The following is a 24343-nucleotide window of genomic DNA, read 5'->3' as shown; positions in this document are numbered from 1 at the left end:
GGGGGGAGGCTTGTTGTGTGCTGCCTGGGGCACATGCACCTAAGAGTAATATAACAGCAGCAGAGAGGGTTGCTTTACATACACTTAGAGTTGATCTGGATATTGCTATTTTACCTGTGGACAAGGGCAATGCTCCAGTTGCTCTGAACAAGCAGGATTACATTGAAAATTTGCAGTGTTTACTGTCTCATTCAGCATATTATGGCATCAGTGCTAACTCCACAAAAAGTGCTGAGGGAAAGATTAACAGCTTCCTAAAGAAAGGTTCCTTGTCACAAGAGATTACCAACAGTCTTAATACTTATTATGCTGTTCCCCATAGGCTATACAGTCTTCCAAATATCCAGAAAGAAGAGGTTCCTTTTCATCCAGTTGCAAATAACATTGGTACTCTGACATATCATGTAGCAAAACACCTTGCTATTCTGTTGATCCCACTAGTTGGTCAGTGTGAGGATCACATTATGAACTCAATGGATTTCTTAGGTTAATTAGAGGGAATGCATAGTGGGTTACTGTGTGCAAATTTTTTCAAAATATTTTCATTGGAGGCTATGCAGTGGGGAAGCCAGTGGGCATTCTAGTGAGATCCACTCCTGAAAATCCAGAATTTGCAGCAGAAGTAACTTGATAGAGGAGCAGGAGCATAAACTCTGTGTCCATCAGGTACAGTTACAAAATGCAAAGGAGGAACTAGATAGGATAAGGAGGGAAAAGGGTGCTGGGGAGTGGGAACTGGCAGTTGGTAAGAAGACAGATAGGAGGAGAAGATATGCCCACATTTGTACTTCGCTTATCACCAATAGATTTGCCCAACTGTCAGAGTTTAATGGAGAGGAGCCTCTTGTAGCTGAAGGTACAGGTATAGGAACATGCAGCAAACCTCAGCAGTTAAGGAGCAGTTGCAAATTCTAATAGAAAGAAGAATGTTCTGCTGCTAGGTAATTCACATGGCAAAGGTGTAGGCCAGCAGTTGCAAGAAGCATTGGGGAGTAAGTACCAGGTCACCAGAATTGTGAAGCCTAGTGCAGGGTTGGCTCAGGTGAGACTGTTAACATAGGGGAGTTAGGTAGAAATTTTACAAAAGAGGATCAAGCAGTGATTGTGGGTGGAGCAGAATAGTCTTCATAGGGACAAGGACTGTGATGTAGGGGGTGACCTGGAAAAGATCAGCATCATGATCGGTCTCATCTTAATGCTGCTGTTAAGCATGTTAAGACAGGGCTTTAGAAGGCACTGATGGTGGAGGGCATGGTTCACATTGCAGTGGTGCCAGCTGAGCCTATCAATAGATTGGGTTTCACTAGCCATGGCTTGCATTTCAATAGGTATGGGAAGGATAGGTTGTCTAAGCTCACTGGTGACAGTGTAGTGGGTAGTGGGGGGATCACTCACGGGAAAATTCCTGTAGTAGTTGGTGTTAAAGCTGCACCTTTTTTAGATGGAAGTCAGTTGATAGGTATCCCTGCTTAAAGGAAGTCTCTCTAACAAAGGAACCACCTTCAAAGGAGGCCAGGTATCCAAGTAGCAAAGGAATTAGCATATTTCATCAAAATATAAGAGGTACTAGAGATGAAGTCAGTGAACTGCTTATAGATGTTGACTCTGACATTACTGGTATATCGGAGCACCACTTAAATAATTTGACAATTCAGAGACTTGCTTTACCAGGAAACATATTAGCGGGCTGTTTTTCAAGGTGTTCTTTGTGGAGAGGGAGAATAGCCATGTATATAAAAAACAGTATTCCATTTGAGTCCATAGACATATCAAAGCACTGCACTGAACAGGTATTTGACTGTTATTCAGGGAAGTTGAATTCAGTGAAACTAAACTTCTAATTGTTGTTCTGACTTCAGAGCATTTCTGCTCAAGCTAGTTTTGATTCACTTGTTGCATGTGGCGACATCAATATTAATTTTGTATGTGATTGTGCAAGGAAAATGGTGTTGGAAGATCACATAAATTCATATGATCTGATGCATATTGTATTTTTTTCAAGCCATGGTGCAGGAGAACAGCCACAGACAATATTTTTATTCATTCTTCATTACTGAATGGGAATTCTCTTAGTAAAAGAGTGAATGGGCTTCCAGATCACAATGCACAGATTTTAACACTAAAAGGTTTTTATACTCAAAGAGGAGTTATATATAATTACAAACTATGCAGAAAAACTAATCCAATGGCAATAGAGAGCTCTTTAAGAGTCGTTAAGGAACAAGAGTGGCAGGATGTTAATAGTGCTGATAACACAGCTCACAACTATAATGCTTTCCTTAACACATTTCTCATGTACTTTGAAAGCTGCTTTCCATTAGAATGTTCTACACAGGGTACTAGCAGTAAAAGGCAGCCTGGGTGGCTGACTAGTGAAATAAGGATATAATGTAGAATGAAGTGGGAATTATATCAAAATTTTAGAAGAAGTCACAATTGAGCTACAGTAGCCTGTTACATAAAGTACAGTAAGATGCTTAAAAATGTTGTTAGGAAGGCAAAGAGTATGTGGTACACAAATTGAATAGCTAATTTGCCATATGGGCAGTAATCAACGAAGTGTCTGGTCAGCAGCACAAGGTCAACTATATAAAGTCCGTACATGGTAAAAATGTTTCTGTTGCTGATAAGTCAGATATATGAACAGTATTTAACAATCACTTCCCAAAAATTGCTGGTGAATTAAATAAAAACTTAGTTTCTGCAGGAAACCATATACTTTTGGAAAATGCTTTTCAAAGACTGATGTCTGGAATACTCCTCTTGTGATACTGACAAGTGGGAGATTGAGTCAATAATTAAATCACTGAAGACAAAGGACTCTCATGCATATGATGAAATATCTATCATAATATTAAAGTACTGTGCTGCATATGTTAGCCCTGTACTTGGCCATATTTATAATTTTGCCTCTAAGGATGCTCAATTTCCCGAATGATTAAAGGACTCGTTAGTAAAGCCACTTTATAGAAAGGTGGAAACGGATAATGTAGGCCATTTTAAACCTATTTCTATGTCATCAGTGTTTGCTAAGATTATTGAAAAGGCTGTGCATGTAAGGATAATTAAGCATTTTATTTCACATAATTTGCTATCAAATGTACAGTTTGGTTTTAGAAGTGGTTTAACAACTGAAAATGCTATATTCTCTTTTCTCTGTGAGGTACTGGATGGATTAAACAAAAGGTTTTGAGTTCTAGGCTTCTTGTTTTGTTTAACAAAGGTGTTTGATTGTGATGATCACAAAATATTGCTCCAGAAGTTGAATCATTATGGAATATGGGAAGTTCACCTCTTACTTTAATAACAGGCAGCTAGAGGTCATTCTCCAAAGTATTGAGAATGGTTATGATATGGGGTCTGAGTGGGGCACAGTTAAATGTGGGGTGGGGGAGGGGGGTGTTGGGGGGGGGGGGGGATTGCCCCAGGGATCAGTGCTGGAGCCACCCCTGTTCCTTATTTATATAAATGATATGCCCTCTAGTGTTACAGGTGATTCTAAAATATTTCTGTTTGATGACGACACTAGCTTTGTAGTAAAGGAAGTCAAGCACAACACTGGCACTGTTTCAAATAGTACAGTTCAAGACATATGTTGATGGCTTGTATAAAATAAAGTAAGGCTAAATCTTAGTAAGACTCAGTTTTCACAGTTTCTAACACACAATTCAACAAAACCTGGCATTTTAATTTCACACAATGTGCATATGATTAATGAAACTGAACAGTTCAAATTTCTAACTGCTCAGATAGACAGTAAACTGTTGTGGAAAGCCCAAGTTCAGGATCTTGTTCAAAGACTTAATGCTGCCATTTTTACTATTAGAACAGAATCTGAAGTGAGTTATAGTTCAACATGAAAAGTAGTCTACTTTGCTTATTTTTATTCCATTATGGTGTATGGTATTATATTTTAGGGTAGCTCTTCCCATTCTCAAAGGGAATTTTGGCTCAGAAATGGGTGGTTGAGGCAATAAGTGGCATAAGTTCGCGAACCTCTTGTAGACCCCTGTTCGTTAGTCTGAGTATTCCAACACTGGCCTCTCAATATATATATTCTTTATCGTCATTTCTTGTCAACAATATCAGCTTATTCCCAAGAATTAACAGCTTTCATTCACTTAACACTAGACAGAAATCCAATATGCATTTGGATTGAACTTCCTTGACTGTCATGCAGAAAGGTGTGCAATATACTGCTGCATCCATTTTCAATAGCTACCACAAGAATTCAAAAATCTTAACACTTTCAAATCCAAAATAAAGAGTTTCCTCATGGGTCACTTCTTCTATTCTGTTCAGGTGTTCCTAGAAAAAATAAGCTGATTGCATTTACATAAACTTATAGCTTGTCATTTTTTTTGGATCCATAAACATTTTATTTTATCTCTTATTACTTTTCTGTTGTAATTTTATGTACTGACACATTCCATGACCTTGGAAATTTGCTCCTCAATTTGGTCCTATGGTACTAAATGTGTAAAATAAAATAAATAAAAATGACTCTGAAATTCTAGCAAGTTTTGATATGATCTCTCTCTTCACTCACGTTCCTTTGTCTGATTCATTACAGCTAATAGAGGAATGCTTGGTATTGAATTAACAAACCTGTTTCACATGTGTTAACTTCCACTTACTTTTTATTCAATGACCAGTACTTTGAGCAGACAGATGGAGTTTCCATGGGAAGCACATTGCCATGTAGTATTGCAAATTTGTTTATGGACGACTTTGAGGAATGCACCAAGGAATCAGCAGCTTTGAAACATGCATATTTCTCAGATATGTAGACAATACTTTTGTCATTTGGCCTCATGTCAATGAGAATTTGAATGGCATCTCAAAACACCTGCTTCAGTCCACCCATATATTTGTTTCGTGATGGAGGTGGAACTGAATGGCTGTCCTCACTTCCTTGACGTGTTGCTCTGGAGGAAGGCCGATGGTATGTTTGGACATGCTGGCTATAGGAAGCCTACTCACAATGACTTGTATCTATGAGCTGCTATTTGTCACCATCAGGCTCAGCATGAAGGGGTACTTTGTATATTGGCTCGCAGGGTCCATGCAGTTTCAGACTCTGAGACTTTGTTGGCGGAGTTAACCCCTGTTGTGGACACCTTTCATCAGAATGGGTATTGTGAAAGACAGATCAGTTGTCCATTGTGCTGCTGACTGATCATGCACTGTGTGAGTGATGGTAATACCAAGTTGGCATCATGGTCTCCTGCCTTTCTGCCTTACACAAGAAGTGTTTCCAACAAGATTGACTGTATTTTGTGGAAATATGATGTGAAATGTGTTTTCACATTTTCATCTAAGATTAAAGCTATTTTAGGTTCTGTTAAGGATGAGCTTGGTTTGCATAAAACAGATGTCTATTGTATTCCTTGCAAGTGTGGAATGTCATATATTGATCAGACTATTAGGACCATGGAGGGCTAGTGTACTGAGCATAAGCATCACAACATGCTTACAGTAGTCAAGAAAATTGGCTATTGTAGAACATTGTTTTGGCAGCAGTCATCCTGTGGAACATAACAACGCAGAGATTCTGGCATGCGTTTCCAGCTATTGGGATAGTGTTATTATGGAAGCAGCTGAAATTAAATTATCAAGTAACCTTATAAATAGAGATGGAGATTTTTGCTTAAATTCTGTGTGGAATCCTGCTCTCTCTTCTTTATGAAAAAACACAGGGACAGAGTTATTGGTACCTGACATATTGTTTAGTAATTTTCACTGTTGATAAGGTCTGGCATTAGTCAAATTCAGTTGTGTGGTTGTGCTTGCATTTCTAGTGTGTGTGTGTGTGTGTGTGTGTGTGTGTGTGTGTGTGTGTGTGTGTGTGTGTTTTTCAGCATTTCATCATTCCCAAATTGCTCTGCAAATCAAGGTTTTAAATTCCGTTGTACAGGGCTTACATGCTGCACCTTTGCCTTGAAAATGACAGGGTGATCACCCGTCGAAATATCAGTGATTGTTGATGATGACACCCAGCTGCATTCTTTTAAGTTATTTGAACATTGTATGTGTTGGGAGAACTTGGATCTCACAATGAACTTTTATTTGGGTATCATACAAAATTAATCTTCATTTCTTACATATTATTTTACTTTGGCACTTTATTAGAAGAAAAAACACCTTCAAAATCAGTTAGGTGAAGGTAAAGTTCTGTCTTCTGGTCCTAGATGAGCCAATCTTCCCTGATCAACCACTGTGTCATCCTCTGCCAATGGAATCATTGGTTGTGCTATGGAGGGGCATGTTGTCAACACATTGCTCTCCCAGACATTACCTGTTAACCACTACTGATCTGTTGAGTAGCTCCTCAGTTCACATCAGGAGACTGAGTGTACCCCATACCAGTCCTTCTACCATGGAAAAAATCCCTGCCAATACTGGGAATCAAACCCAGGGAACCCAATATTGCAGCAAGCCATGATGACCACTCAGCTACAAAGATGAACTCAAAACCAATTACTTGTTAGCATTTACTGCCATATATTACATGAATGCACACATACATACTCACAAAGATAAGAATTCTATGCTGAATACCACAAGACTTTTATTAATAATGTCATACCTGCACCACTGCGACTGACATTAAGAGGTGCCACCATAGTCCATTCATCATTCTCTGGATGATAACATTCAACACTACTCTGCCTGGCTTTGCCATCATAACCTCCTATAGCATAGAGTAACCTGTTGACAACAGCTACAGCAACTCCTAATCGTTTCACATGCATTGGCTTCACATTTGTCCATGTGTCTTCATCAGGGTCAAACCTAAAAAAAAAAAGAATTCAATTTAACAACAAAAACAATCAATTTTTGACAAAATAATTTAATTGGATGGATAAAAATTCTACTCAACAAGCAGTGGCAGAACACACACACATAAAATAAGGTTATAACTAGGTAAGCTTTCAGAGCAGTGACTTGATCTTCAGGCAGAAAGGTTGAAAGGGAAGGAAGTTTGGTGAAGGAAAAGGATTGGAGATATCGAGGAAAAGGGTTGGATTTTGGGAAAGTTACCCAGAACAGTGGGTCAGGGGAGACTTGCCACATGGGATGAGAAGGAATGACTGATTGTTTGGGATTGCATTGGTCGAGATTTGAAAACCTGAGAGCTTAAAGGTGCAAGACAGGATAATATGAAAGACAGAGATTACTACTTAAACATCATGCAGGAGATAATAAGAGTGAAAAGCTAAGTGCATTGTACATAACAGAGGTGGCAGGGGGCAGTAAAAAATAGACACATAAAACAATGAAAGATGTAGAAAACTATAAGAGAGTGAAGAAAAGAGTAGTTGTTGTGAAGAAATGCTGAGGTGGAAGAAATTAATGTAAATTAAGGCCAGGTGGGTGGTGAGGACCAAGGACATGTTGCAGTGCTAGTTCCCACCTGTGGATGATGATGATGATGATGATGTCTGGTTTGTGGGGCACTCAACTGCACGGTTATCAGCACCCGTACAAATTCCTAATCTGTGCACAGTCCAATCTAGCCACTTCCACGAAATGATGATGGAATGATGAGGACAACACAAAGATCCAGTCTCCAGGCAGAGAAAATCCCCAACCAGGTCAGGAATCGAACCCGGGACCCCGTGATCCAGAGGTAGTAACGCTAGCCACTAGACCACGAGCTGCGGACCCCACCTGTGGAGTTCTGAGAAACTGGAGTGTGGGGGAATAGTCCAGACAGCAAATGTGATGAAACAGGTACCAAGGTCATGATTTTCATGTTGTAGAACATGCTCTGCAAGAGGATATTGCATGTTGTCAGTGTACATTTTCTGCCTATGCCCATTCATCCTAATTGATGTTGTACTGATGTAAAAGGCTGAACAATGTTTACATAACAGCTGGCATATGACATGTACCATTTCACATGCTCTACAACATGACAGTCATGATCTTGATACCTGTTTCACCACATGTGCCATCTGGATCCTTTCCCCCAGACACCAGTTTCTCAGAATTCCACAGGTGGGAACCAGCACTACAACATGTCCTTTGCTCTTGCCACCCACCTCACCTTAATTTATGTCAGTTTCTTCCATCTCAGCATTTCTTTACAGTAACTACTCTTTGCTTCACTCCATTTTAGTTTCCTACATCTTTCATTGTCTTACCTGTATTTTTTTCACTGCCCCCCCCCCCCCCCTCCTACCCATGTTATGTACAATGCACTTAGCTCTTCACTCTTATTAACTCCGGCACAATTTTTAAGCAGTACTCTGTCTTGCATATTACCCTATATTCCACCTTTAAGCTCTCAGGTTTTCAAATCTTGTCCGATGCAGTCCCCAACAATCAGTCTTTCCTTCTCATCCCATGTGGTAAGTCTATCCCGACCTGTAGTTCTGGGTGACTTTCCCAAAATCTGCCCCTTTTCCTAGACCTCTCCAGTCTTTTCCTTCACCTCTCTTCCTTCCCTTTCAACTCTTCTGACTGAAGAAGGAGACAGTGGCTCTGAAAGCTTACCTAATTATAACCTCCTTTCATGTACATGTTCTGCCACCATTTGGTGAGTAGAATTCAATTTACATTACACAGACACATATGGAATTTTAGAAACAAACACACACCTAACAATGTAGGCTAAAATGAAATGCATATATTAATAAAGTTATTCATGTTTGAAGGTGTTAGGTAAAAAGCATGGTTCACATCACCAACAAACAATGATTATTGTACAATGCTGCATCACTGTAAGTATATATAATTTTCAATATGTTGCCCATAATATTCTGAGGCCATCAGTATCCTAGTATTGTAACGAAACAAATGCAATTTTAAACCAGAGTGACAAGTTGGCATTTGAAGCCCAGGTCCAAGAAGAAGTCTTAACCACTGCACCTCATCTTGTGATCATCATTACTTAAACAGCTTTTGTTCAGTTGTCAGTAACACAGTGCCACAGAATATATTGTAATATCAGCTACACAGAAATTAATGGTAACAAGGTGAAAATGAAACAAAAACAATAACTTGATATTAAGGTGCAGATTATTGGGAAAGGATACACCATAGGAATTTAATTATACTCTTGTTCATGTTTTGAAATGTGAACAACATATGCTGTTCATAGTATGAAAGCTTTCACGACCAGATGACATATCTTCTGGTAAACCTTCCGGGATGTAAGGTTGTGGTCCATGAAACTCTTCAGCTCCTAATGTTTCATCCAGAGCTGCGCTGGACATCTTCAGAGGGGTGTTTCTCCTCGGCAAGACTCACCAGAGGAGAAACACCCCTCTGAAGATGTCCAGCGCAGCTCTGGACGAAACGTTAGGAGCTGAAGAGTTTCGTGGACCACGACCTTACATCCCGGAAGGTTTACCAGAAGATAAAAACATATGCTGTATTCAGATTGAATCAATCACTGTTAATTAATCAGACAACTGATTGTAGCTGATCAGGTAGGAGCAAAAAACAGGAACTGCAATTTCATAAAATTCACTTTCGCATACAATATAAACAAAACAGAAATCAGAAACTGAGTAATTTGCAAGTCACGTGAAAGATAACTGGCATATGAAAAGGGCACTTATGGTCACGGAAGATGAATGGTCCACTTTGGTCTACTGAAAGAATTATAAGAAAGGAGAACAAACACATACCAAATAGTTATGCGACTCATTCTTGAGTACTGCTTTAGTGTTTGGGATCACACAAAGCAGATTAAAGGAAGACATTGAGGCAAATCAAAGACATGTTGCTAGATTTGTTACCACTAGATTCAATCAACACATGAATATTATCAGACTGCTCAGAGATCGCAAATGGGAATTGCTGGAGGGAAGACTATGTTCTTTTCACAAAACACAGTTGAGAGACTTCTGAGAAATAGCACTTATGACAGAGTGCAGAGCAATTCTACTGTCACCAGCATATACCTCACGTAAGGACTGTGAACACATGAGAAATCAGTGCTTGTGTAGATGTAGAAGCATAGTCATTTTCTCCTCTCTCCATTTGCACGGGGAACAGGAAAGGCAATAATTAACAGTGATGTAAGGTATCCACAGCTATACTCCATATGATAACCTGCAGAGTATGTTTGTAGATGTAAATATCCAGAAAATTGTTGACAAAAGAATTTGGTGCCTCTGCAACAGGATGAATTTCCTCTTCAAGTAGATATTATCTGTTCCTACAACAACTATGGATGTGCAGATACCTGTATCTAAAAAGCAAAAATAAACTAAAATAACAACAACAGGAATGATTCGGAAAAACCATGGGAAACCCAAATTTGAATGGCTGGGTCAAATCAATAAGGCAGTATCCTCTTTACATGAACATACTCTGTACTTGAAATGTTTATAATCATAATAAAACAACTGATAAGATCTAAAATACTTAGAAACAAAAACTATTATCTGCTATTCCAGTTAACTTGATTTAAAGTCTTCCTTCAGCAAAGTGTGGGTTTGAGTTTGGAAACCTGCAGTCTGACAGTGAAAGTCTTCAACCATTGTGTTCCCTAAATAGATATTATAGCTCTGTCTTATGTTCATTGAGTGCTTGTTGAGGTTCTTGTTTTCAACCAGCAGTCTTGTGAGTCAGTACATGTTCTGTAATGTTAAATTAAGATTCCCAGTGAAAGTGAATGGAACATAGGGTTCAGACAGTTAGCTTTCAGACAAAATATATTTTTTCAGTCTGAACCAAGTTTTCTCAAAGTTATAGCCTGTATGACACCAAGGAATTAAAGTATTCAACATACACCAATTTTAGTGTGGACAATTTTATAATAATTAAGATAGCTATGGACTTGACTAAAAGAAGGGACTGGTTGATAAAAACACATCCTGATACATCAATGTACCAATGTACCATCAATTTGGTAGTGGAAGGAAGTTGTGGGGGTGTGGGGGGCAGTGCTGAAATTTCAGAAGCAGACCAAGGTTTGGCTACAGTATGCAGGTTCTAATGGATGTAGGATGCAGTAGTTATGCAGAGATGAAGAGTTTTGCAAATGATAGACTAACACTGAACTGCATCAAACCAGTCCTGTACTGAAGACTGCCACAGTGACAATAAGGTGGCTCCATTCAGATTCTGCAGTTTGTCATGCTCATGAACGTGTCCTTCCAGGAGAGGCCCACAAGTCTGGTGGCTCCAGCTTGAACAAATTGTGCCCCCATGGTTAGAAATTTAAATATCCATGTGAATAGAATTCTGCAAGTATATAGGTGTACTATCTTGTATTGTAATTAAGAGCCTGCCTGTTAGCTGAGAGTCAAGAGCAGCTTTCTCCAGAACATGATTTGCTATATTATTCAGTTGGTGGCCTAAATGTTGTACCACTCATAAATAAACCAGCTTTCAAGTTATATTCAACTGTTACAAGAAAGTTCAGGAAGGAAAATTTGAGTTTCACATTCAGTCAACAACAACATCATTAGAGAATTAGAGACAGATCACTTGCCTGGACTTGACAATTATGGGGAAAGAAATCAGTCAAAAAGTATGGGGAAAGAAATTAAAATGAGGAACTGTGTGCCGGACCGAGACTCGAACTTGGGACCTTTGCCTTTCACATACTTTTTCATGCTAATGATCAGATCATCGAAGCAAACAATTAAGAGGATATGTCTTACACACTTAGAAAACTGTTGGAAGAATATAAAAAGTGGGGTTTGAAAATTAATTTTGTGAGGACAGAATATCCAAGTTGTGGAGAGGAGAGAAATAACTTGGCCATTGATAGACATCAAATTAAAGTTTGTAACGTGTTTAAGCATCTGGGTAATTACATAATGGAAGATGTGACAGATATCCAATGATGGAACAGGCAGGGAAGAGTGGCTACGTAAAACTTAAGTCCTGTACTTTGTTCCAAAAAATAAGTTTGAAAGTTAAAATGTAATTACAGAAATCCATAGTGGAACCAGTAACAAGTTATGGAAAAGTGTATTGAGGACTCACAAAAACAAACAGAGATTAAAAGCTTTAGAAATGGACGACTTGAGCAGAGCATGTAGTATCTCCTGACTTCACTGGACAATAAATGAGAAAATAAAAGAAAGAATGCAAATCCATCATAGTATTATGGATAGGATAGAAGAAAGGCAGCTGGGATGGTTAAAGAAAAAGAAAAGTATGTCCATGAAAAGGGTGGCTAAGGGATATCCAAGAAGTGGTGGAGAGAAGAGGAATATAAGAGGATGAGGAAGTATGTGGAGATCAAGTTGTTTGATGACAGAGATGTGGGATGTGGTGACAGCTGTAGGACACCCACAACATGGAAGGAATTGATAGCATGTTGCTGTAAAGTAAAATATAATTACCTTTCAACACTGTTGTGATACTCTGAGCCTGCTGAACCTCCAACTGCATACAGATAACCATCCATAACAGCCACACCAACACGGTTTCTCGGAACAGACATGGGGCTGCAAGGTCTCCATACATCTTTAGCAGGATTATACCTGTCCACCCAGTCTGAGTCATATCTAGAGTCTGGAGAGTTGTGGCGGCCTCCCACAGCATAGAACATTCCCTGCAATAAGAGAATGTGATATTTTGGATTACATTTGAAAATAACTATAGACTTTACATTTCAGAAGAGCAATGCAAAATAGGAACTAGTTTTGCTTAAAGTCTCTCTGCTATTATGATTTATGAACAAGCAGCATTATTTGTGGTGAAGACTTATAAAGCTTACTTCCTAGTAACAATGAATGGCCCATGGGGCACCTATAGAAAGCAACAGCACAAAGGAGAACAAACATACATAATTTGCATAATTGACAATTGACTCATATTTATGAATGAATAACCTCAAGAACTGCAACATTATACAATGGGTAGGCTCATTGCATCTTGGATTGTACTATAGTTGCAACAACCAAAACTGTTAGGAACGACAGAATATGAGATTGCACCACAGAACATTATGTTACCTTTGTTAAAATGGTTTAAAAAAGTCTCCATTTAGTAGTAGTAGTAGTAGTAGTGGTAGTAGTATTTTTTAATTATTGTACATAACGAACAGTTATTACAATAAGTGTGTTAAAATGATGTATATGATTATATGCCTTATTTTAATTTTCTAGGTGTAAGTTTTAATTTTAGAAGAACAGTAAATAGTTTTGTCTCAACAAGAGGTGTGTGAGGCTGTGGTGGTGGGGGGGGGGGGGGAGGGAGTTGGGGGGAGAGGGAGGGAGGAGATTATCTGTTGTCTCACTTGTCTCAGGTAGTTCAGATTTTGGACCTGAAATGTAGTAAATAGAACTGAAATCAATAGGTAAATCTGTTATGTTGGAGGCAGGCAAAATATCAGGGCAGAGAAACAATTATTATAACTTTGAGCAAAATGGGATTTCACAGGTGGTTATTTAGAGAATCAAAACAATACAAAGAACTGGAAACAAATGTTGATTCAATCTAGGAAAGCAATGTTTGATGCTATTTATGAATAAGTCTCAATAAAGACAAAGACAAATACAAGAAATATACAGTATTTGTAACACAGATAATGTACGCAATGTGAATTTCATTGTGAGAAACAGCTGATATCAGTTTCCTATGCAAGATATGAGAGTGTAAAAAAAATGTGAGTCACATAGTAATTAGTAGAAGAACTACTATCCAGTACGGTAAGTTACATGTTTTCTATGTTCTAATAGTACTTTTCCTAGATAATTAGCAGGTATTTTCCTTCAACTATGGAAACATTTATATGTAATCCCAATCAAATAACACAGACCATAAAGCTGGAAAGAAACCTCAACAACTGGGATCAAGATTTTTTTTAAAAAATGTGTATTTTAATGTCAGCATATAATATACAGATTTATGTCAATAGCTCCTCTCATGCCCCCTCATTCCAAGCTGCTCAAGATGTGAATAGAGAACAAAGAGTTGGAAATGGGGACTATCATAACAAAATTAGCAAAGTCTGAAGCTAGTGACAGTTACGTTTCCAGTTTAGTTTTTTTTTTTTTTTTGTTTTTATTTTATTCTCAGTTTCTGCTATTCCTATGTTGTTTTGACAGAGCCAGAGAAGCAAGCAATGGTATAAACAGTGGAAGGGGAGAAAATTTTATCATTTCTGTTATACCCAGTCTGTTGTATGTGAAATATATGGTACATCACTCATATGTATATTCTTACAGGAATTAACTGCATCACCAGAATTTCCAGTTGAGGCATGTTGATAACTACATCTGATCACTTAAGTCTACAATAATGCATACTGTATCACAGAATTTTTCATACTAAAGGCACACATAGAGACCTAGATACTCTTCTTGTTTGACTGCACAATATGATTAGTTTTCTAGAAATTCTTTTTCTTGGTGAGAGCCAGAATTTTTTACTTTTTTATTTATTTACGGTTCCTGTAAATCTAGTGTTGTATGGTATAAAATAGACATTTGACCAGCCATTAGGTAATACATACATCTATGACACCAAATACTCTCTATTGCATGATTTGTTTCATACAGAACAAATATTGCTGATTCATTTGAACAGTTCCTTCTAAATGCATGTTGGGATTCTGGTAAAGAACAAAAGGAACACACAGTTTTACTTGAGTTTTAATAACCTCTTTAGACTCTGATTATTCACTACCTCTTCTGAATATGAAAAATGCACTATACACACCTTTAGAAAAGCGCCTCCCAAACCAGATCGTGGAACAGTTAAGCTAGCAAGTTTTGTCCATGTACGATCATCCACATTATATGCTTCCATTACATCAAGTGAATTTCGAAAATAGCCTCCAGCAATATAAATAACTCTTGGAGTATTTGGTGTTCGTTCCTTCACACATGGCCGTTTATGCAGAGTTAGATCCTGAAAAAAAAAGTTGTTGATTGTCATGAAGGTTTTGTTATATCTTGTTTCAGCTAATGGGTAGCAATGCTGAAGTTGCATCATCTTGACCCACATTAAAAACAAAACAATAGCACTGTCACAGTCTCTTGTAGAGAGTGTTTGAAAAATGTAATAATTGATGGACATTTACTGCAAACAACTTTATAAGATGATTCTGTGAGAAATAGATGGAGTGTATTTCACATTTTTCGACAATAATTTAGAAAATTATAAAATTTTGACACTGTATCCATTCACTAACCTTAAAAATTTGTGCAAGATATTCTCTGCAAGCAGGCAATTTCTTTAGAACATCACAGTTCTTCATCTGCTCATGTAAGAAGCTTGGTGTAAGAAACTGGCACCTTACAGCATGAAGAATGTGTTCCATTTTTGGGAACCTGTTTTCTTCATCATATTTCACCCATTTCAAAACAGCATTGTACACTTCTCTTTCTTCTGTTACATTAAGCTCATCTTTCTTTATCAGTGCAACCAACTGTATGGCTGACAACTGAAGAAATTCTTCCTCTTGGCATACCTATACACAAACAAAAATGCCACTTTTGTAACCAAAAGGTTATTACAACACCACATTTTAATTACAAAAATAAATCAACTCTTAGGAAACTCTAGTTTCTCACAGTCAAAATGCATTTTCTTCAGGGCTACATGACGCTACATTTTTCCATAATATATTTATAAACATTAACTACAAAATACCACTACCAGTAATACCTTCCATTAGCAAATCATTCTTCACATCTGTATCTGTTGAAAGTGAATCATTTTCACAAGTTACAACTATATGCCTAAAACATGTATATTTTTTTGTAAGTTATGGCAGCATTACACAACAATGTTGCAAAAACAGTGAGTGACCTTCAGTGAGAGACAAGCAGAAAATGGTTCAAATGGATCTGAGCACTATGGGACTTAACATCTATGGCCATCAGTCCCCTATAACTTAGAACTACTTAAACCTAACTAACCTAAGGACATCACACAACACCCAGTCATCACGAGGCAGAGAAAATCCCTGACCCTGCCAGAAATCGAACCCGGGCACAGAGACAAGCAGAGAAGCATGCTATTGTCAGGGACTAAAAACTCACCAGTCACATTAACTGTGAGAAAAATAGTTTGAATATTACATTCTCCCAAGGAGTTTGAGGCTAAATGAGACAGCTCATAGGCAAAAAAGCTAGCCTGTATATAGTTCTGTTCTTTTGTCTTTTGTACTTGGGGATACATATTTCTTTCTAAAAGGGAGAGGATGTGTGGATGGCACAATAAATATGTTTGAGCCTCTGATGTAAGAAGCTGGTTCCTGTTGAAATACTACATTTGGTACTTTCTTGTTGCACTGGGCCATGGTGAGTTATATATGGATAGGCATTTTAAATTTATATATAGACAGGCATTCATTACTATTTTCCAAATACCTAACTTCACTCAGATAAATACAGTTCACAAACTAAAATAGCTTTTATTGATAGAAGTAAACTATCATCACTAACATTTACCTACAGTTTTCATCATAATGAGAAGAATGTATTGATTAATTCTCCCGAAATGAATGTTCTTGTACTTAAGTGCACTGTTTGTCTTTTATCATTAAGTTACAGCATTCAAAACATCTTAAAAGGAACCAAAAAATGAAAACTGGACAAGAGATGGTGAACATAGTGAACCTTTGTTAAAGAAACTCATGCCTGTAGTCAGAAATAATGCTCTGTTGCCCTTTCATCTAATACAAATAACATAAAAGTTTCATGTGATGATACTAGTTTATAAGAGCTTGACTGTCAAAGAGACTAATTAATTATGACAATACTACATTTATGATCACTATTTATTTCATAAATTTAAATCTTCAAGTGGTTAGCGAATAATATAGTAACACATTTCTGAGACTGAACACCATGATGCAATGATATCAGTTTTTCAGTGATTTAATATTATGAAAAAATGGAATATTTACCAAACTTTATTGCTATTAATAAAGTTTTGTTTTCGTATACTGCAATACATCAATGCATGATACTGACTGGGCCAAATATTAATGTATCACTTTCCAAAATATCTCTGTTTACATCACTGACAAAATACAAAATAACATAATAAGGTAAATTATGGAAAAGTATCTGCATATGGTCTAGTAGTTCTCTGGGATTTTGCAGGAGTGGCTATTATTGTCTAAGATGTGTAAGTTAAAAATATAAATAATAATGATATAAAATATAGAAAAGCACAGAGTACATAAGATTATTACCTGGGTGAAATGTTGTACAATGAACTGATTTGCCTTTTGGCATAAATCTTTACAGCCATGTTGCTCAGCAAATTTAGCAATGCCTATTGCATTGCTGGGATCTAACTGTCGCTCAAGAAACAAACAGCAAGCATCTATCACATTAGTCACCTAAATAAAATGGAAAAAGAAAAGTTAATGAAACAATTGATACATGAAGAACAACATGTTGGGAAGAAAATATAATGAAATCTTTCTACAATCTTGTATACATATTAATTCATGCAAGTTTATAATGAACTCCACTACTATCACACTCAGCAATCAGAATTTTACTGGCCTAAAGTAGTTTTGAACATCACCTTGGAAACTGTGTTACCGTTATTAGATTACTGACTCCATCTTACCATCAACAGACACTACTACACTACTGCAACACTAGCGTGCACACGCACGTGCATGTGCGCACACACCCATGTATTCATGTTCTAATAGTGTTTTGTACAGTGTGTTGAAGTATGAAAGTTATATTTTGCAAGTTCTGATTACGTCTGCAACACCTGAACTGCACAATGGTACAACTACAACTATATTTTGTTAGAGGGCTACAGCTTTTCCAGTTCATCATTATTTCCCATTGCACTTTTCACAGTTGGAGTGTCACAACTTTCAGCAACAAAACAGATTCCTATTTTCACAATTGCCATGTTTCCTGTGTTTATTGCTAACCAGACATATTCGTTAAGAAACATTTTTTGTGTTTTTTTTTATATTTATGTGCATGGCCATTCAGTTTTTTATGGTCAACAGTGGGTCAGAATATGCTTTTATTCGGGATAAGCATTGCATATGAGAGTAACATCAAGGCTAATTCAGTTATTCCCCTTGGGAGCCTATGCTCTTGTAATGAATGCGCACATCTAGACCATATATTTCTACAAATGCTACAGTTTTAAAAGTGTAATGCAAAACTAATTTGTACATTTTATATCTTGAGAAAGCATATAAAAGTGACATCCCATATATGGAGCCAAACATCTTAAGATTGTATGCCTAAGCTGATCTCTACCATACCTGAAACATAGTTGCAGCAGGTAAAAGTTGGCATACAGTAACTTCAGTGACACGTATCTGACCAGTATACATGAAGTACATGAGACGAGCCATTGCAGTGGGGCATACACCTTGTAACTTCACTCTAGACATTTCACATTCTTTCAGACCACCTGTAAACATTGCCTGTGAATACAAAGATATAGTTCACTAAAAAGTTACATGGGAAATCTTAACAGTAAACCTTAAATAACAGTAAATGCCACTGTATAGAATAATAATCCTAGCAAACACACCAATATGAAATTCATAAAATCTCTGTTAATCTAGATAAAGTTAATCATATTACGGTGTCCAATCACATTAATGTGACAACCTGTCAAAAGCCTTTTGCAGTGCAAACTGCAAATCCCAGTGAGACTTGTAGGAAGAGTGTCGATGAGGTTCTGGAAGGCACTGACAGGGATGTGGAGCCATGCTGACTCCAATGCTGTGGCCAGATGCACTACATTTCTCAGTTGAGGATCAATGGCCCTAACAGCCCAGTCAAGGTGGTCCCACAGATTCTTGACTAGGTTTTAATCTGTTGAGTTTGGAGTATGTTAAACTCATCCTGGCGCTCTTTGAATGATGCACGTACACTGCAAACTGTGTGGCATGAAGCACTGTTGTGCGGGCAGATCCCATCCTTGCAAGGAAAAATAAACTGCATGTATGGGTGGACATGGTCCCCAAGGACAGATGCATACTTGGGGTGATCCACTGCGCCTTCCAGAATGATGAGATAACCAGGAAATGCCACAAAAACTTTCCCCACTCCCTCCTTTGGCTTGGACCCTTCCGACAACTCTTGCAGGGTGTTTGCTTCCTGTCCGATGGAGCATAAACTGTGATTCTTCTACACTCCTGGAAATTGAAATAAGAACACCGTGAATTCATTGTCCCAGGAAGGGGAAACTTTATTGACACATTCCTGGGGTCAGATACATCACATGATCACACTGACAGAACCACAGGCACATAGACACAGGCAACAGAGCATGCACAATGTCGGCACTAGTACAGTGTATATCCACCTTTCGCAGCAATGCAGGCTGCTATTCTCCCATGGAGACGATCGTAGAGATGCTGGATGTAGTCCTGTGGAATGGCTTGCCATGCCATTTCCACCTGGCGCCTCAGTTGGACCAGCGTTCGTGCTGGACGTGCAGACCGCGTGAGACGACGATTCATCCAGTCCCAAACATGCTCAATGGGGGACAGATCCGGAGATCTTGCTGGCCAGGGTAGTTGACTTACACCTTCTAGAGCACGTTGGGTGGCACGGGATACATGCGGACGTGCATTGTCCTGTTGGAACAGCAAGTTCCCTTGCCGGTCTAGGAATGGTAGAACGATGGGTTCGATGACGGTTTGGATGTACCGTGCACTATTCAGTGTCCCCTCGACGATCACCAGTGGTGTACGGCCAGTGTAGGAGATTGCTCCCCACACCATGATGCCGGGTGTTGGCCCTGTGTGCCTCGGTCGTATGCAGTCCTGATTGTGGCGCTCACCTGCACGGTGCCAAACACGCATACAACCATCATTGGCACCAAGGCAGAAGCGACTCTCATCGCTGAAGACGACACGTCTCCATTCGTCCATCCATTCACGCCTGTCGCGACACCACTGGAGGTGGGCTGCACGATGTTGGGGCGTGAGCGGAAGACGGCCTAACGGTGTGCGGGACCATAGCCCAGCTTCATGGAGACGGTTGCGAATGGTCCTCGCCGATACCCCAGGAGCAACAGTGTCCCTAATTTGCTGGGAAGTGGCGGTGCGGTCCCCTACGGCACTGCGTAGGATCCTACGGTCTTGGCGTGCATCCGTGCGTCGCTGCGGTCCGGTCCCAGGTCGACGGGCACGTGCACCTTCCGCCGACCACTGGCGACAACATCGATGTACTGTGGAGACCTCACGCCCCACGTGTTGAGCAATTCGGCGGTACGTCCACCCGGCCTCCCGCATGCCCACTATACGCCCTCGCTCAAAGTCCGTCAACTGCACATACGGTTCACGTCCACGCTGTCGCGGCATGCTACCAGTGTTAAAGACTGCGATGGAGCTCCGTATGCCACGGCAAACTGGCTGACACTGACGGCGGCGGTGCACAAATGCTGCGCAGCTAGCGCCATTCGACGGCCAACACCGCGGTTCCTGGTGTGTCCGCTGTGCCGTGCGTGTGATCATTGCTTGTACAGCCCTCTCGCAGTGTCCGGAGCAAGTATGGTGGGTCTGACACACCGGTGTCAATGTGTTCTTTTTTCCATTTCCAAGAGTGTATAAAGGCCACCTGCCATCACCCATTGGATGTCCAGCAGGGGTATTCATGCACCAATTTCGGCCTTCGTCACTGATTGACAGCAGTCAGCATGATTGCATGAGACAGGTGCCTGCTGCAGAAGCCCATACACAGTGAAGTTCACTGAACAGTCATTGAGGAGAAACTGTTGGTAGCCCCTTGGTTCATTTGGGTGGTCAGTTGCTCAACAACTGCATGTCTATTTGCCCACACACCACTGCAGCTGTCATTCACCCCTATCATCTATGGCCATGGTGCACTACAGTTGTCATGGCTCTGGTTTTGGATTGCACCATTTTTTCTGGGCACAGTATACTTTAATCATGGTGGCATACAAACAGTTTACAAACTATTTTGGAATCGCATCAACCCTTGACCCAAAATCCAATGATCATGCTCTTCTGGATGTCAGATAAGTTGCTCCCAAAATATGACAATGACTGCACTGTTTTCCATGTCCCCGCTACACACATTATATACCATCCACAGCTAGTGCCAGGTGGTCATTGCATGTTGATGTTGAATGTAGGTGGTAGTCATTTTCAAATGACTGAACTGCACAGTTAAGGACAAAAATTAATCAATGAGGAAGAATTTTAGCTCTCTGCGCATTTCATTCCAAAAGGTCCCAGAAGTTTTCAAAAGAATACTAATTCAAATTACATAGCAAAGCCATTATTAGCAATGTGGAGGGATATATTCTGGCAGTCCCAACCTGTCATCTCATTTTAGCTACAATTGCTGGATGAATCACTGTATGCTTAGATGTTACAGCAGTATGTGGTGGCACACTGGTAAATTCTCCAAGCTTCTTTAGTGAATTACTTTTGGTACGCCCAATGAAACTCACTTGCTTTTGCTACTTGATTATATCAGTGTTATGTTCCATGTTTAATATGTTGTTATAATACTGGACACACTGAGCACTACTCGACACTCCCTAAACTGTTGCCTTCAGTACCACCACTCAACCTTTTTCTTCACAAACTGCAGATGTCCACTTAGCTCCAACATGCCGTGTAACTAATTTATTGTCCTAGGTGCATATATATTTTTTTAATTCTATAATATTAAGAATATAGAGTCAACATACATCACCTCTCTCAATAAACAGTTCATTACATACAACAAAGATCTTGTGTTAAGGACAATACTAGCTAAAAAGTTTTCTACTTTTATTTTACATTTGTTGTAACATTACATTTTCTTATGGAATAGCACTTGCAATAAATGACACACGTTCTACACAAAAGTACCCAGAACTGTGGCAAACAACTTCATAGAGTTACTTTTTTTCTATTTCACAGAACCCTCACCTTAAAGTATGGACTAGCAGCAGCAAGAACAACTTTGTGTGCATGGAAGAGTTCTGAGCCAACCTCCAGTACCACATCAGTTAGCATTCGATTACTCCTCATCATACACATCATCTGTAACAACATATGTTACACATCATTTTAAGTAAAAGTGTTATTTTAGAGCATAAAAAGTTATTCTATTCATTTGTAAATACAAGCTAATAGAAATACATGTAAAGTTAACATCATGGATGAGTAGACACTTGTCAGTTATCATGGCAGATTGAGCCAGAAACCATTATATAAAGAAAAGCTCATTGTTGTGCCTGGATGACTTGCAGTTACTTGAAGTATGACGAGTTCTGTATTTAATAGTTGTGACTCTAAATTATATTAGTGAGATAGTTCAAGATGATGCTTGTGTTTGTGAGGAGGCAACATCATCGTTCAACTCATAAAACAAAGAAAACAGTGGACACATGCAGTAAAAGATACTTCCATACATTCTACGGCCATAAATTTCCAGTTAATGTTTTTAGTCTGAATACTACAAAGCAAACTACCAAAGTTTTGTGATGCTCTTTGCATAGAAGCCACCATATGCCTTGGTATGCATTTAGACCTATCCCTACATGCATTACAGACAAGAGCTCATAGTAGTACTTTGAGTTTGCTACAGCTGCTAATTAGTTAGCATTAAAAGGAGATTGGTCTGCAGTTTTGTGGTACATACTTGTTCAAAGACTAACAACTGATCATCAAATGTCTCTTTAATACTTCATGAAGAAACCCACAAAACACTAAGGTATTTAGAAAGTTAAGAGTGTTTCACAAGAAAGGAAGCTTAGCAGTCACCACTTAGGTGTCAATGAGGTCATTGTAATAGATGGAGAGTTTTGGTAAGTAGGTTCACTCTTTACTCTTGTGGATGATCCTCCATGTAATTCCACAGAGAATTAAAATAAGTCCTAGCTTCAATGAAGCTTCATATTATTTGAATATGATGCTTTACTCACCACTATTGCCTAATTTCAGCCTAATGGTCATTTTCATGTGTACATGTATACACAATTATGAATATGGAAATAGCAGTTCATACACGAAATCAAAAATTAAAAAAAATATAAAGGCATGTTAAAAAAGCATAACTGATCCAACTGAATATAAAATACAATACCAGGTACCTATGCTGACAGCTATCGCCAAATGAAATATGTGTTATACTGTACACATGTAGATCTACATTAACGATCAGTAACTGTGCCCTCGAAAATGACTGTTAGATTGATATTGGCCAAGAGTGATGAACAAGGTGTCTCATTCAAATAATATATTGTGTCAGGGAAAAAATGAGTTCTTTTACCCAATGTTCAATTGCTTTGGACACAAGCATAAGGAAAACCAAAGACAATTTCACTGAAGAAAGGATACTGTTGGAGGGAACTGGCATGACTTATGCAGAAGTAACTTGGGCCTACCCATTCCTGCAGTTCACAACATTCTTCAGGATCCATCATCATGTGAAGATATCTTCCTCATAGGTACAATGGTCTTTGAGAGAGGAGCAGATGGTACATCATGGAATGTGGTACTTACAGATACTCAAGGAATAAGAGAATTGTGCATATGATTATATGAACAACAATATTAAAGACAGTTCAGTGGTTCCAGTGCTACAATATTCCTACAAAATTTCAAAGCAAGAAATTAGTGATTCAGTATTGTGATAAATATGTCACATATAAACATGTTGTTGTCAAGACAATGGCTCTTTTTAACTGTGATAACATTATTGCTAACAACTTCATATGGTTACCAAGTCATTAAATGGGGCTTATAAGTGTTACAGGGGACTTTTTTTGTGAATCGCCAGATTCTGCCCACTTAACCTTACAAACATATTTCATATGCACTTACTACAATACAAGCAAAATGGGAATAAGCTGCAAGACAGTATCACCTGAAATGACCTGTTGTTTGGCAACTGATTAACTTCTGATTTGGATGGCACATCTCCCAGTTACGAACTGAATATGTCTTTCCTCGACATGATTTGCCATGGCTAGTAAACCACATTTAGGAGGAGGAGGACATCACCAAGTATTTAAATTTGGGAAGTGGTGCAAATAACAATGCCTGTCCCAAATGGCAGTAACACTTGTAATATGCCAGAGACTGAAACCAGACAGCTGGCTCTTTCGCCATGATAATGACTCAGGACTCCACTAAAAAATTTATCCTGGTCATTTGGTTGCAATTTGTTGCATTTTTCTTTAGGGTACTCCCCTATTGCCTTATTTCCACAAGCAAAGACAAAGCTCAAAGAATGGTGACTTTTCACGGATGAAGAGCTCCTACAGGTATAGAACAATAAATGTGACCAGGCAATCAGATAGGAGAGGGTCAAAAAATGATTATGAGATGTATGTATTGATCACAGAGGAAATTATTCTGAAAAGCATAATAATCTAATTATCCTGCAATGGCCAAGGCCAGTAACACAGAGTGACGGCATTTGGCTTGGAGATAATTGATTAAAAT

General features: G+C 38.8%; 1 protein-coding gene across 1 annotated transcript in view; it reads right to left on the bottom strand.

Moving 5' to 3' along the window:
* LOC124722145 (kelch-like ECH-associated protein 1B) overlaps positions 1-24343 on the bottom strand; it is a 119332-nt gene that overhangs the window by 5776 nt on the left and 89213 nt on the right. Inside the window, exons 2-8 of the mRNA XM_047247350.1 lie at positions 21821-21934; positions 18182-18346; positions 17129-17278; positions 15116-15394; positions 14641-14832; positions 12318-12529; positions 6590-6795 (exon numbers count right to left, since the gene is read on the bottom strand). Coding sequence (XP_047103306.1) covers positions 6590-6795; positions 12318-12529; positions 14641-14832; positions 15116-15394; positions 17129-17278; positions 18182-18346; positions 21821-21934 — 1318 coding nt within the window. The remainder of the gene's footprint in view (positions 1-6589; positions 6796-12317; positions 12530-14640; positions 14833-15115; positions 15395-17128; positions 17279-18181; positions 18347-21820; positions 21935-24343) is intronic.

The sequence above is a fragment of the Schistocerca piceifrons genome, chromosome X (assembly GCF_021461385.2).
Source record: "Schistocerca piceifrons isolate TAMUIC-IGC-003096 chromosome X, iqSchPice1.1, whole genome shotgun sequence".
Classification (NCBI taxonomy): Eukaryota; Metazoa; Arthropoda; class Insecta; order Orthoptera; family Acrididae; genus Schistocerca; species Schistocerca piceifrons.
The sequence above is the reverse complement of the archived record's forward strand: the minus strand, read 5'-3'. Positions and strand labels throughout refer to the sequence as shown.